This window comes from Nycticebus coucang, chromosome 14, assembly GCF_027406575.1.
Source record: "Nycticebus coucang isolate mNycCou1 chromosome 14, mNycCou1.pri, whole genome shotgun sequence".
Taxonomy (NCBI): Eukaryota; Metazoa; Chordata; class Mammalia; order Primates; family Lorisidae; genus Nycticebus; species Nycticebus coucang.
The window spans coordinates 50310544-50323964 of NC_069793.1; the positions used below are offsets into that span (position 1 = coordinate 50310544).

General features: G+C 40.7%; 1 protein-coding gene across 1 annotated transcript in view; it reads right to left on the bottom strand.

The window, feature by feature from the left end:
* The window catches only part of SPON1 (spondin 1), a 295842-nt gene that overhangs the window by 169743 nt on the left and 112678 nt on the right, over positions 1 to 13421 (bottom strand). The window contains exons 4-5 of the mRNA XM_053562823.1: positions 11582 to 11655; positions 6073 to 6195 (exon numbers count right to left, since the gene is read on the bottom strand). Coding sequence (XP_053418798.1) covers positions 6073 to 6195; positions 11582 to 11655 — 197 coding nt within the window. The remainder of the gene's footprint in view (positions 1 to 6072; positions 6196 to 11581; positions 11656 to 13421) is intronic.

A 13421-nucleotide genomic window follows, 5' to 3' on the forward strand; every position in this document is an offset into this window, starting at 1 on the left:
CCCAAATAGCCATCTAATTTTTGACAAAGCAAACAAAAGCATTCACTATAGAAATTTACTATTTAGTAAATGGTGCTGGGAGAACTGGTTAGCCATGTGTAAGACAATGAAACTGGACCTGAACCTCTCACCACTTAGAAAAATTAACTCGTGGTGATGGCTGCACTGGAGCTAGAAATGCTGTCCCCTGCTGTAGTCCGAGATTTGGAGTGGTATGAGAAGTTAGAAGAAACTCACGGTTCCTAGGTGGAACTACTTGAGACTATCTCTACCCAGGAACCTCCCAACTCTTTGGAGTCCTTTTGCTCAAGAGACTTCATGATACCAGGGGCGTTTCCTGGGCCTGTGAGCCCGGAGGGCTGCTGTCGGTTTATTTGTGAACTTCTAAAGCGTATCATGTACCATGTATCTGGTGGGCTAATGGTGCGTAACTGCAACAATCATTGTTGAACAACATCTCTGAATCAAAGGTGGATTTTCTCAGTGGGTGCTGGGTCAGGTGTTTGTGTTAGGAGCTGGAAAGCAAAGATGCCTCCATTGATAAACATTCTCCTATGGAGGTGGCCCTTTTCAGCTTTTTGGTATGCCCTTCAGAATTTTTAAGAGGGTGATAATGTAGGTGTGACTCATGAACTTACATATAAAATAAATAGATTCATATTAAGTTTTCCTGAAACTTATCACCAGGAAATAGCAGCAAATGATTTTAAATTAAAAAAAAAATTTTTAAAAGAAAAATTAACTCACAATGAATAAAGAATCTAAATATAAGACATGAAAAAACCTAAACATTAAATCCCTAGAAGATAGTGTGGAAAAACTCTTGATCTTATTGGCCCAGGAAAAGAATTTATGAAGAAGACCCCATTGGCAATTGCAGCAGTAACAAAAATAAATAAATGGGACTTGATCAAGTTAAAAAGTTTTGCACAGCTAAGGACACAGTCCACAAAGCAAAAAGACAAACTTCAGAATGGGAGAAGATATTTGCATGCTACAGGCTAACAAAGGGCTCATCACCAGCATCTACAAAGCACTGACGCATATTAACAAGAAAAGAGCAAACAACCCTATTAAAAACTGGGCAAGAGACATGAATAGAAACTTTTCTCACCCAGGGGGGCAGATTGCCTGAGCTCATGAGTTCAAGACCAGCCTGAGCTAGAGCAAGACCCAGTCTCTAAAAATAGCCAGGCATTGTGGTGGGCACCTGTAGTCCCAGTTACTTGGGAGGCTGAGGCAAGAGAATCACTTGAGACCAAGAGTTTGAAGTTGCTGTGAGCTATGACGCCCTGGCATTCTACCAGGAGTGACAAAGTGAGACTCTGTCTCAAAAAAATAGAAACCTTATGGGTGGCGCCTGTGGCTCAAAGGAGTAGGGCGCCGGCCCCATATACCAGAGGTGGTGGGTTAGACCCGGCCCTGGTCAGAAACTGCAAAAAAAAAAAGAAAGAATAAAAGAGACCTTTCTCACAAGGACAGAATAATGACCATAAACACATGAAAAAGTGCTCCTCCTACCTAATTATCAGAGAAATGCAAATCAAAGTCACTTTGAGATATCACCTAACCCCAGTGAGAATGGCCACATCACAAGGTCACAAAGCAGCAGTTGCTGCCATGGGTGTGGAAAGAAGGGAACGCGTGCACTGTTGGTGGGACTCAAACAATTACAGTCTCTGAGAAAAGAGAATTAAAGTAGACCTATCATTTGACCCTGCAATCCCATTACTAGGCATTTACCCAAATGAAAAAAAGACGTTTTACCACAGGGACATTTGCGCTCAAATGTTCATAGCAGCTCAGTTCACAACTGCAAAGATGTGGAAAACAATCCAAGTACCCATCAACACATGAATGGATTCATACTGTGGTATATGTAGACCATGGAATAATATTCAGCCATAAAGAGATGGAGATTTTGCATCCTTTATAGCAACCCTAATAGATTTGGAGAGCATTCTCCTAAGTAAAGTATCACAAGATTGAAAAAATAAGCATCAGAAGCACTCAACACCAATTTGAAACTAGATTAACAATCACAGGCCTACGTGAGAAAAAAATTAAACGCAAGAAGAGGGGTGTGGGGAGGGGGTTCAGTAGCTCCCCACCCTACGGGTATGACGCACGGATATACAGCATACTTCCGTGGTGTGGGACACAGCTACAACTCTGCCTTCAACCTTTCACGTGTAAATTACATAACCTAATGGTTTGTACCCTCATTTTTAATCTGAAATAAAAAAGAATGTCCTTGAGGAAATAATAAAATGATTAATTTTATTAAATCTCTACCTCTGAGTACACATCCTTTTATTGTTCTGTGTGGCTACTTGGGAAACACGCAAAAGTGCTTCTGCTTTACACTGAAGTCCTGTGATTATCTTGAATAAAAGCGTCGAATCTGATTCTTTGAGGTGCAAGGTGGACTAGCAGCTTTTTACATTAGTAAAACATCATTTTTACTTGAAAGAAGAAATGACAGACAAATTATGGTTATTCAAACTTGGGAATTTGGCATACATTTTCGCAAAAATGAAGTGAGTCTGCCACTTCAGGGAAAACAACTGCCAGTATTTGTTGCCAGTGATAAAACTGAAGCTTTCATGCAAAAATCAGAATTTTGGAAAACTTGGATCCATTTCAATGAACTTGATAGATTTCCAATACTTAAAAACTTTGCTGGTGAAATTGGTAGTGATATTAATGGACTTGACTTTTGATATTGTTTAATGAACTTTCTCAATACTTGGATAATCTGCGTAACTTGGTAAACCAGTATTTTGGTTTATAATGTATATTGTTTAAATGTATAGTGTTATAATGCATATTGTAATTGTGTATGTATATTATTATAATGTATATTTGGTTTAAAATGTATAATGTTACAAGATCATGGCTTTGTAAAAGATCCATTCAAGTGGAAGGTAAAGAAATAGATTTTAATATAACAGAGTACACGTTCATTGATGTAGTTTCATATTCCATATTGTAATTAACCTTTAAAAAAACTACCATTCATAGAGTTTTGGTGTAGGATAAAAGAAGATTATTCATAATTATCTAAAAAGGTTATTTAAATATGCTTCCTTTTTCCAATTACATATCCAAATGAGACAGAATTTTCTTCATGAACTTCCACCAAAAAAATAAAGCACAACAGGAACAAAGGTGAATGAGAATCCAGCTGTCTTCTATTGAGCCAGACAGGAAAAGGATTTGCAAATACATAAAACAGTGACACACTATTCACGAAACGTCTTTTGTTTTGGACAACATAGTTAATTTCATAAAATGTGTTAATTATGTTAACCTATAATGAGTTTGCTTTTAATTTACTATGCTTCCGGTTTTTTTTTTTTGAGACAGAGTCTCACTTTGTCGCCCTTGCTAGAGTGCCGTGGTGTCATAGCTCACAGTAACCTCAAACTCTTGGGCTCAAGTGATTCTGTTGCCTCAGCCTCCCAAGTAGCTGGGGACTACAGGTGCCTGCCACAAGGCCTGGCTATTTTTTAGAGATGGGGTCTCGCTCTAGCTCAGGCTAGTCTCGAACCTGTGAGCTCAGCAATCCACCTGCCTCAGCCTCCCAGAGTGGTAAGATTATCGGCGGAAGCCACCATGCCCGGCCCTACTATGCTTCTTTTAAAAATTAATGAATAATATTATAAAAGTTCTCAGCTTTAATTTCTAATACAATGAACACTAATGGATATAATCCATATAAACAAAAGTACACATGAGGGGTCCTGAGATCAAAAAGCTTGAGACCACTGTCCTGAGATGCTGTGGAAAAACTGGTGTTTTGGATGACTAACAAAAGGAGTAGGGGACTTGGTATTTGTCAGTTTGCATTTTTGTAAGGAAGTTTCTCTGGGCTTGATGATAAGGGTTGGTAAGACAGAATCATTCCTGCAGCAGCAAATGGAAACTCATCTATGACCTAAGAGAGGTAGAAATCACTTGTGAGAACAACAAATTGTCAAGGCCTTGATTAGACCTTCTCTGTACCCCTCCAGATGATTGCAGTCCCCTGAGTGTACTAGTTTTCCCTTTTCCCTCCACGGAAGGTCTGGCCCGTACTCCTGCTCAGAACTGACTGTCGTGCCTAGGCACAGGCGAGTCCTCTGCCTCCCAGGTCAGAGCGAATGCCACTCTTGAGTTCAGCAAACACATAGCATTTGGGAAGGCACCAGTCACTTCCAGACACTAGCAATCAAAGAGGAGCACGTCATGGCTTTTATCCTGGAGGACTTCTCGGTCTGGCAGGGGAAGAAAGACTCCTGAAGAAACAATTGCAGTAAGATGTGATAAATATTATTTTGTACTTAAGTGGCCAAACTGTTCCAACCAAAAATCAGGACACAAGCTGACAGATACTATAACGTACTATCTGACAATGAAACAGTCTTGGAAGATCTGGAGCACACCTCTGCTATATTTTTTAAGAAACTCCCAACAACTCCACAGAACTTCTGTATAGATCTGTGCTTGTTTGGCCCAAGGACACAAAAAAAAAATGGTTTCTGTACCTTCTCCCTCCTCCCTCGTCCTCCCCAGTTCTGGGAAATGACAGCAGCAGAGCAGAAAAGGGCAAGAAGCTCCTTAGGATCACAGAGGATGAATAATGAGCTCCTAATATTTTATCTCCTCTAGTTAGTGGATGGGAAGTGCTGGAGGAAATTTTTTCCACCATCCTTGTTCCAAGTGGTTTCTTCCCCCCCCTGTTTGTTCATGTAGGTCTCCCACACCAGCTGAAGCAGATCAGGCTGCATCCCAGAGTCAGTAGAATGAATTAGTAAGAGGCCTCGATGAGCCCAGGCCTTGATTGCATGTGGGTAAAATTAAACAATAGGGCTCTTGATCTGCCAACAAATGTTGGCGTTCCCTCTGGGTGGGCTGTCTGGGGATCACGGAGGTTCTGGTCTGGACTGAGTCTTCTAAAGTCCCCACCATATACCCTTTTCTCCCCTTGCCTTTGGGACCTGACCCAAATCCTTCTCTCTAATCTCTTTCTACCATTCCTATTGTTCTTTTCCAGCTGGGGTAACTCCAAAGTGACGTGCACAAGGACAAAACAGACAATGAACAGAATAAACACACTCAGTGCCACACATAGACATCCTGCCACCCACAGTCAGGGAGAATGGGCGACACTGGAATCCAAACTAATGGACAGGGAGCCTTACCAACCCTTCTTTGAATCTCGCATCCATTACTTACATTTGAATGTGGTTGAATTGTGACATCTCCCTGATTCCTAGTGCATTCATCCACTAATACAGGTTATTTTGAGAATTAAATGATAATACCATATGTAAAAATGTCTGGTACATGGCAAGTCCCCTCTTTGTAGCCGTAATTTTCACATCGTTTGGGTAATGATTCGATTAGTCGCTCACCCCTGAGTGGCATGAGAATGTGGGCTACATCTTTTTTTGTTCACTATTGTATCTCCAGGGCTGAGCTCATTGGCTGGCACATATTAAGCATTTGTGAAGGCAATTCTATGATCAAAGGGAGTTAGTAGGGTCCTGATTAAAGATCTACTTCAAAGTAACAAGTTTGGCATCTCCTGAAAATTCTCATAGGTTGGTATCAGCTGTCTGGAGCACCATGTCATGAGGGATTCTAAGGTGGCATCCAGATTCAGTAGGGAAGGGCATACTGATTAATTATCAACACCTGCTGTGGTTGAGTATTTGTTGACCTTGAATGGTGGAGTCAAGAGCACATCCCTTTTGCCAGCTATTTCTAGCACAAACAGACCTGTTGTATAGTTCAAGGATAAGGCTGTTTTAGGAGGAGTGAGGTTACCAAATGTCTGACCTGAAGATAATTGTTTTAAATCACAGGTAAGAAAGCACTTAGAACAATGCTATGCAAAGAGGCTAAAAGCATAGCCCTGTTGTGTCTGCCCATCTCAATGAATTTACAATGTACTTTGAATGTACAATTGCTGAATCAATTGATAGCAGGGAACAGACCTGACCCACTATCGCCAAGTGCCCCACAACCAGACAGAACTTTTGGGATGTGGTTTCTCCCAGCCTGCAAAGTAGCCACTTTACTCACGAGGGTAATCTTTGGGGTGTGTCTTCTCAGACCAATTCCCATAAAATGTGAGCCTGTATTTGGCAGTTCCACAGGCACAGCAGTCTAAGATTGGCTTGTCAGTCACTCCTTCAAAGGTGGGATCTGAAAAAGGAAAGTTACCAAGTTAGAAAGCAAATGTCAGTGATGTGTAAGGCAGCGCCATAGTGGTTTAACCCCTAGGAAAAGAACATGCAGTTTTCATTGAGTACTCAGATGGTACCCAGGACTGTGTGGGTAGTTAGCCAGGTATTTAGGCTAGAAAGGATTTTATAAAAACCTCTAATTATGGTAATAATATTTCACAAATTAAAAAAAAAGATTCAGAGATTTTGCTCTAATAATTTGAGGAGTTCTATGGGACCAACAGGGCAGAATATTTAAGATGGGGGCTATGTTGGGAAACCTTGGGTAAAATTCACTCAATCATTCTTTCTGGACCCCAATTTCCTTCCCCAATTCTTTTTATTTTATTTTGTTTTATTTTTTTAATTAAATTATAGCTGTGTACATTAATGTAATCCGGGGCACCATAAACTGGTTTTATATACAATTTGAAATACTTTCATCACACTGGTTAACATAGCCTTTCTGGCTTTTCCTTAGTTATTGTGTTAAAACATTTATATTCTACATTTAGTAAGTTTCACATGTACCCTTGTAAGATGCACCATAGGTGTGGTCCCACCAATTACCCTCCTTCCACCCAGCCTCCCGCCTCCCCCCTCCCCTCCCTTTCCCCATATTCTTCCTTCCCCAATTCTTACAAGAAGGTTTCACTACCACATTTTAAGAGGAATACACATGTGTGTTTTCTTTAAGAAAAATGCTCTGGAACCAAACTGCCAGGACCAGAAGGAGCAGCTTTGAAGCAGAGCAGTGAGAACAAGAAGACAGACGTAAACTACGGGTGAAATAAAAAAGAAAAAAAGACATGCATACATAATCACATCACTTCTTATCACACTTTCAGAGATTTTACTGGGAGGGGTAGGGGTGAAAATATGTTCTAAGTTCAGGTTTACTGTACTTCTGGGTGCAGAAGCAGCCAGGAATATCTTAAGGTTCCCTCTTGGCCCCCATTTTTAGCTGTGCATAGCTGATAAGTAGGGAAAGAGCGATTACATGAATAAATTCAGACTTTCTGATTGTCAAACCCACATCCCTAACTGCACATTGTTGCTTTTAGTCTGATCCGCTTCCTGCAAGATGAAAACGAGGATACAGATGCAACTTACTTCAATTGCTTATCTTCAGTTCGCCTAGTGGAATGAGCATAAACGTTCTTTTTTTTTTTTTGCAAGTTGGACATTTATTCTTAAATATTATATGAAGAGTAGAAAAATTGTTCTGAGCGTCAGGAAGAGCCTTGTACAAGACTTCCTTTAGGAATTCACTGGGTTCGTTTGGCTTGGATATGCAAAGTCAGCAATAGAAGTGAATTCCGCCTGCCAGGATGGAGCTACAAGGGTGCGGTGTTGTAATAACCACCACGTCTTGAATCCTTGTATGTGTGATCCTTTTCCATATATTGCCTCATTTAATCCTGACAATCCTAGGAGGTATGGATTTTGGTTAACCCCCATTTTATAGATCAATAAACTGAGGCAGGTTAGGTAACCAGCTCAAGCTCTCAGGGTTAGTGACTAGTGCGAGCAGAACTGGAGCTCAGGTCTTTTTGGGTCCAGAGCATCTTTTCCATCTTCAGGAAAGACCTCTGGATAGGTCTGTATCAATGCCAAATGAGAGAAAATGTCTTTGTTTTCTGTTTTGCTTTTTCCAAACAGAGAATGATATATTTAAAAAACTGCCTTCCTACAAAGTTCCAGGATTTGTAAACAGCCCCAATGGACAGGGTTGTGACCACACAAAGTAAAAGTTGTTTGACTACTTTTTTTTTGAGACAGAATCTCAAGCTGTCATTCTGGGTAAAGTGCTGTGGTGTCACAGCTCACAGCAACCTCAAACTCTTGGGCTTAAGCCATTCTCTTGCCTCAGCCTCCCAAGCAGCTAGGACTACAGGTACCCACCACAACGCTCGGCTATTTTTTTTTTTATTGTTGTTGCAGTTATCATTGTCTTTTTTTTTTTTTTTTAATTAAATCATAGCTGTGTACAATAATGCAATCATGAGGTATAATGTGCTGGTTGTTGTTTTTTTAGTTGGCTTGGGCTGGATTCAAACCTTCCAGCCTTGGTGTATGTGGCCAGTGCCCTATCCACTGAGCTATGGGCACTGCCCTTGACTCCTTTTTGTACACTTGGAAGAGGTTAAAGCAGAGTCTGTGCCCAGGAGCAAGCTCCCTGTGGTCTATATGCATGAAGCCCAGATCTGAGTCCTGAAAAAGAAAATCCCTACTGAATAATATATAAGGGCTGTCCGGCCACACAGTCTGTAGTTTTCATAGTACTTGGCTGGATAATTTCCGGACAGCCCTTGTATTTCAGGAAAGGTAGCTTAAGTCAGTAACTCCTGAAGAATTCATCTTTTTATATTCCCTTTATGATCACTTATATTGTTTAAAACTCTAAAGTAGTCTTGAAAAAGGGATTCAGAGCTAAGAGATACATGCTGGGGTTTCAATTGTTAACTATTGGGGGCTGTTAAATGAGGCAGCAATAATCTCTCCAAGAACCAAAGGAAGGTCTGTTAGTAGCTTTACCTTATCAAAAGGGCTTGTGGATATACATGGTAAACTTAAAATATTTCCAAGGATTCAAAGGAATGCACTTCTAATAAACCTTTTGGATTTCCAAAGGAAAACAAGTTTCCACTTAAAAAATAAGTATCCAAGTTTGAAAATAAAAACAGACATACTGTTTCCTATTGAGGAAATGCCTATTGAAAATGAATCAGGCTTTCAAAGGACAGTGATAATAAGCGTCCACTTGCTCCCCTTCCCACCGCAGCAGGGCCAGCCAAACCCAGGGAACTTCAGGCTCTGGAGCGTCTCCTGAGCTCCCCTTTGTTCCCACATCTGCTCTGAACCCACTGGCTTCCTTTCCAGCTCTCTTCCTGTATTCTTTGTCCTGCTTCCCTTTTTCTGCCTTTTCTCATTATCCCTTCTCTGTTCATATTTCCCCCTCTTTTTTCTTTAATTTCCCTTCTATTTGTCCCTGGCCTTTAATTGATGGTGACATGATATTAAGATATGTTTATGTACATGTGTATTATAGGTCACCTTTTGAATGTTTTGTTTCCCTGCTTTTCATTGTAGGTAACATAATGTTTTAAAACACAATGATCTCGTCATTGCTTTTTATCTGTGCAGCTCTTAATTTTCCCCCTATGGATTAATGACTTTAATTGAAGAAAAATAATAGATACGAGTTTTTCTCTCATTGAATTTTCCTCAACAAGGAAACAAAGGATGTAGAGAGCTTCATGGAAGGACTAGAGATACAATTGAGCATGTATACACATTTAAAAAATCTCTTTGTACTTTGTTTACATTTTAAACACTTTCTTAACAAATCCACTTTGGTAACTGAGGGAATTCCTCCTAAGTCTGTTGTCTCTGGGGATAATCTGCAATGATCCTACAGGCCAGGTCTTTTTTTGTCTGCCAAGTTGCCATTGGCAAGTGGTCTTTGTAAAGAGAAGCCTGATAAATCACTTTGATAGAATCTCTGTCTCACACGTAGAGATTTGCCATGCCCCTTTGTTGACATGTATCTACAGAAGTGTAGCATATCTTTAGCTTAGACAAGGCTTCACATAACATCAGGATTGAGGCCTTGGGGAAATGCATTTTAGTTAACGGCTGCTGTTAGTACATGGGGTATCAGTGGTGTGTCCCCTAAGCATCCTTAAATTCTGGAATTAAGGCTGTCCTCTGACAGTCAAACCACACCACAGAAGCTGTGATTAGCCATGTTGAGGCTAGAGGACAGACCAAGAAGTGGCTTGTAAATGTGTGGTCTAGAGCACTAATAATACCAGCCCAAGGCACCTAGATGTCATCTCGTGGAATTAAGGCAGGAATAGGATTGTCAGTGAGGAACCAAGAGTTTCGTCACCTGAGGTGAACCCTATTTGCCGAATGCCTGGGTGAAATTGCAGGCAATTGGACATAGGAGAGAAAAGTCCCAAAGCTAGGTGTGGTGGTGCCCACGGCTGGTCAAGGCTGTGCTGGCAGGTTCAGCTCTCCAGCTACTATAAGACCCTAATGCAGAACATCCAACTCTCTCTCCTTGGCTGTTTCCTCAGAGAACCTAGTTTCTGCTCAAGTTCATCTACAGGAGGACAATGCATTGATCTGCCAAAGGCAATGATGCAAGCTACTGAATTAGGAGACAGTCGATTTGATGGAAAGGCATTGGTTAAGGGCACTGGCTCCTAGCTGGAAACCCTGCCCTCTACTACTAGCTGTATGTTGCTGAGAGAGCTACTTGAACTATTTGTGTCTCAGGTTCCTCAGCTACAAAATAAAGATAATATAATAATCCTTGCCGTGTAGGGTTGTCATGGAGATCACATGATTAATGCGTGGGAAGTGCTTAGAACAGTGCCTGGCATGTAGAAAACACTCACAAAATATTCACTGTTACTATTATTTTTCTAGAAGACCTTTACCAGCCTTTCTTCTTCTTAATAGCTTATAATTTTCTATGGTTGGAGAGGATTATTTCTTCTCATAAGACCAATTGTTCTAAATGCAAATAAAAACTCTGCTAACATAAATAGAAATGATATAGTTAAGCTGTATAATTATATTAATAGAACACTTTCTATTTTTATTTAGCTATCTAATGACTTCTAAACACATTCAGATGTTTAAGGTCTTAATATTTTTTTTACAGTAGATTAATAGACAAACTTAAATATAGATTACGAAAGCCGGTGCTTTCACAGATAGCATCTACTATGTGCCAAGGAGGCACTGTACTATGTTACATATTTATGTCACATGGCTAGAAAGAACAGAGGCAGCTTCAAAGGCCCCTACTTTAACTGTCCTACTCTGGTAGATCTCCATGAGCGTTGCTAGAATGCCTTCAGGAGAGCCAGGGAAGAGCTTGGAAATCTAAGGGTCAGATCCTTAAACATGGCGAAGTCAAAGATCAATGGCTCCTTAGCATTTCTGTCCCCCGCTGGTCTTCCCCAGAGGAAATGTCACACAACTTCCTGCTAGTGACTTTTCCAGAGAACCATTATAGGCTTTAAAGGTATGCAACTGTGCATTCCTTAATTAAGTTCTGTGAATTATTCCAAGGAACCTCTTCAGAATAATCACTGTTTCACAAAAATAAGAAGACGACACCAATATAAGACCCATTATCGCCTACCTAGGGAATCAAGCTGAGTAATTAGAGCTTAAGGCGGATCCAATTATCCACAGCACACAGCGAGATTAAAAATCGGAGCTCTGCAAGGAAGCAGAACTCAGAGAAACTCAGAAAGCCCCGCCATGATCTTAATTCCTGCGGCAGGATTCTCATCCTGAACGAGCTGCCTTCCAGCATAGGCCCCTCACCCACACCGTCTTACCTTGTTCACAGAGTTTCCTGGTCAGAGAGCCCTCATCTTGAAAATAAATAATGCGTTTTTGTACAATGCTGGCCCTGTGGAGAAAGAAGACACAGGCACAGCGTGAGGACAGAAGGAGGGCAGGGTTAGGTCCTTGTCTGGCCTGACCACCAATAGCCTCCTGCAGCCCTGTGGCTTTGGGTGAATCACCCCACCTCTCTGTGCCTCAGTTTCTTCATCAGACAATTGGGTTATTATTATTATAGCTGATGCGGGTGCTGTGAGAACTAAGTCAGAAAATGGATGTGAAGAGCTTAGCACATACCTGGAAACCACTCAAAATTAATTATTGGCTTGTTATTTGTGGTCATATTATCGTGAAGGTAAGAGAGTAAACTAACAGTATTTTAATAATTTTTCTCAATGGCTCATTTTACTCTACTTTTCATGTTAAACTGTTGAGGCCATTTATAGAACAAGCACATTCAAATCATAGAAGCATGTCAAATCTTCTTCCTGGAGGGGAAAAAGGAATTTAAAAATATATTTTAATTTGCTCTGAAAATGTCATTCCCTAACTTTCCTGAAAGTCTAGACAAAACTGTCTCCTACATTCTGAACAAAGACAACTTCAGCTGTTCTATCTCTCTCTTAAACTTGTCAAACACAGGATCTTAGAATTTGGAAAGAATAATTTTGAGGTTGAAAAATGACTTACTTTTGGCCAGCACATATTTTCTCTTTAATATATGATTGTAGAGACATGCTACTTCCCCTTTAACTCACTCTGTTGTTTATTTTCAGCTGGACTTGAAGTTGAATCCCGAAACCAGTGTTCTAGAAATTTGAAAGTCTATAACACTTAAGATGAGACAATGCTGGTGGATCTTGGGCCACTTCTGTTGATTTTCTTCAGCAATGCTACTCAGTCAAAATGTAATTTTCACTTCGATTTGCCTTATTTAACAGATAAGGGGATTCCTTGACTCTATTACAGCTGACCACACTGAACAAGTGTTAACAGTCACACAATCTGTGCTGTATCTTGTGACTTCAACCCAGGAATGGGCCCATGTGTGATGGATTCGTGGAGTACAGAGGCAATTTTCTTGATGGTTTGGGTCTAGGCCAGAATGACTTTCCAAAGAAACATCTACTTGACATCCAGTCATACACAAAATAATGCAATTCAGACCCATCTACAGATGGCTTTTACAGTCTTTCCCTACCCAAGAGAGATGAGATGTTGAAATAAATGAACTATGCTTCCTGCCTACGCAAAGCTACTTTGATCATTTAGTCATTCTGTTGACCATTAAGCAGAATAATTTCCCCAGGACAAAAGAATAACACTCATTCCTCACTCAAAGACAAATAACAAAGCCTTTTGTCAGAGCATCTCATCACTCTGCTTTTCAGAGAACCTCCCACTCTTTACCTCTGGGACCTTTAAGGGAGGCCAGGGGTAGACTTGGTGGGAAGTATCCAGGCCCCACATTCCTGCTCCAAACAAGGCTCCATCCTTATTTCAAGCAAAGAAGCCTCCTTCCCCATTTGTCTTCCTATTGTATTTATGGTGTATTTTCAACAAATAATTGTTGGGGGCCTGCTTAGTGGCTGAGAGAGGCGCTGGGGATATTGTCATGAATGAGACAGGTAGGGCCACACTTCCCTCTCTCAAAGTTTATAGCATAGTAGGGGAGAGAACCAAACACCTAAACCCATCAAACAATGTTGTACTAACAATGGTGTCAGGTGCTACAAGGGAGAAGTTCACAGAGTGCAGAGCATAGTATAGGGAGCCCTGACCAACCTGGGAAAGACTCCCTCCAGGAAGGGTGGCTGATGGAGATCTGAGAGA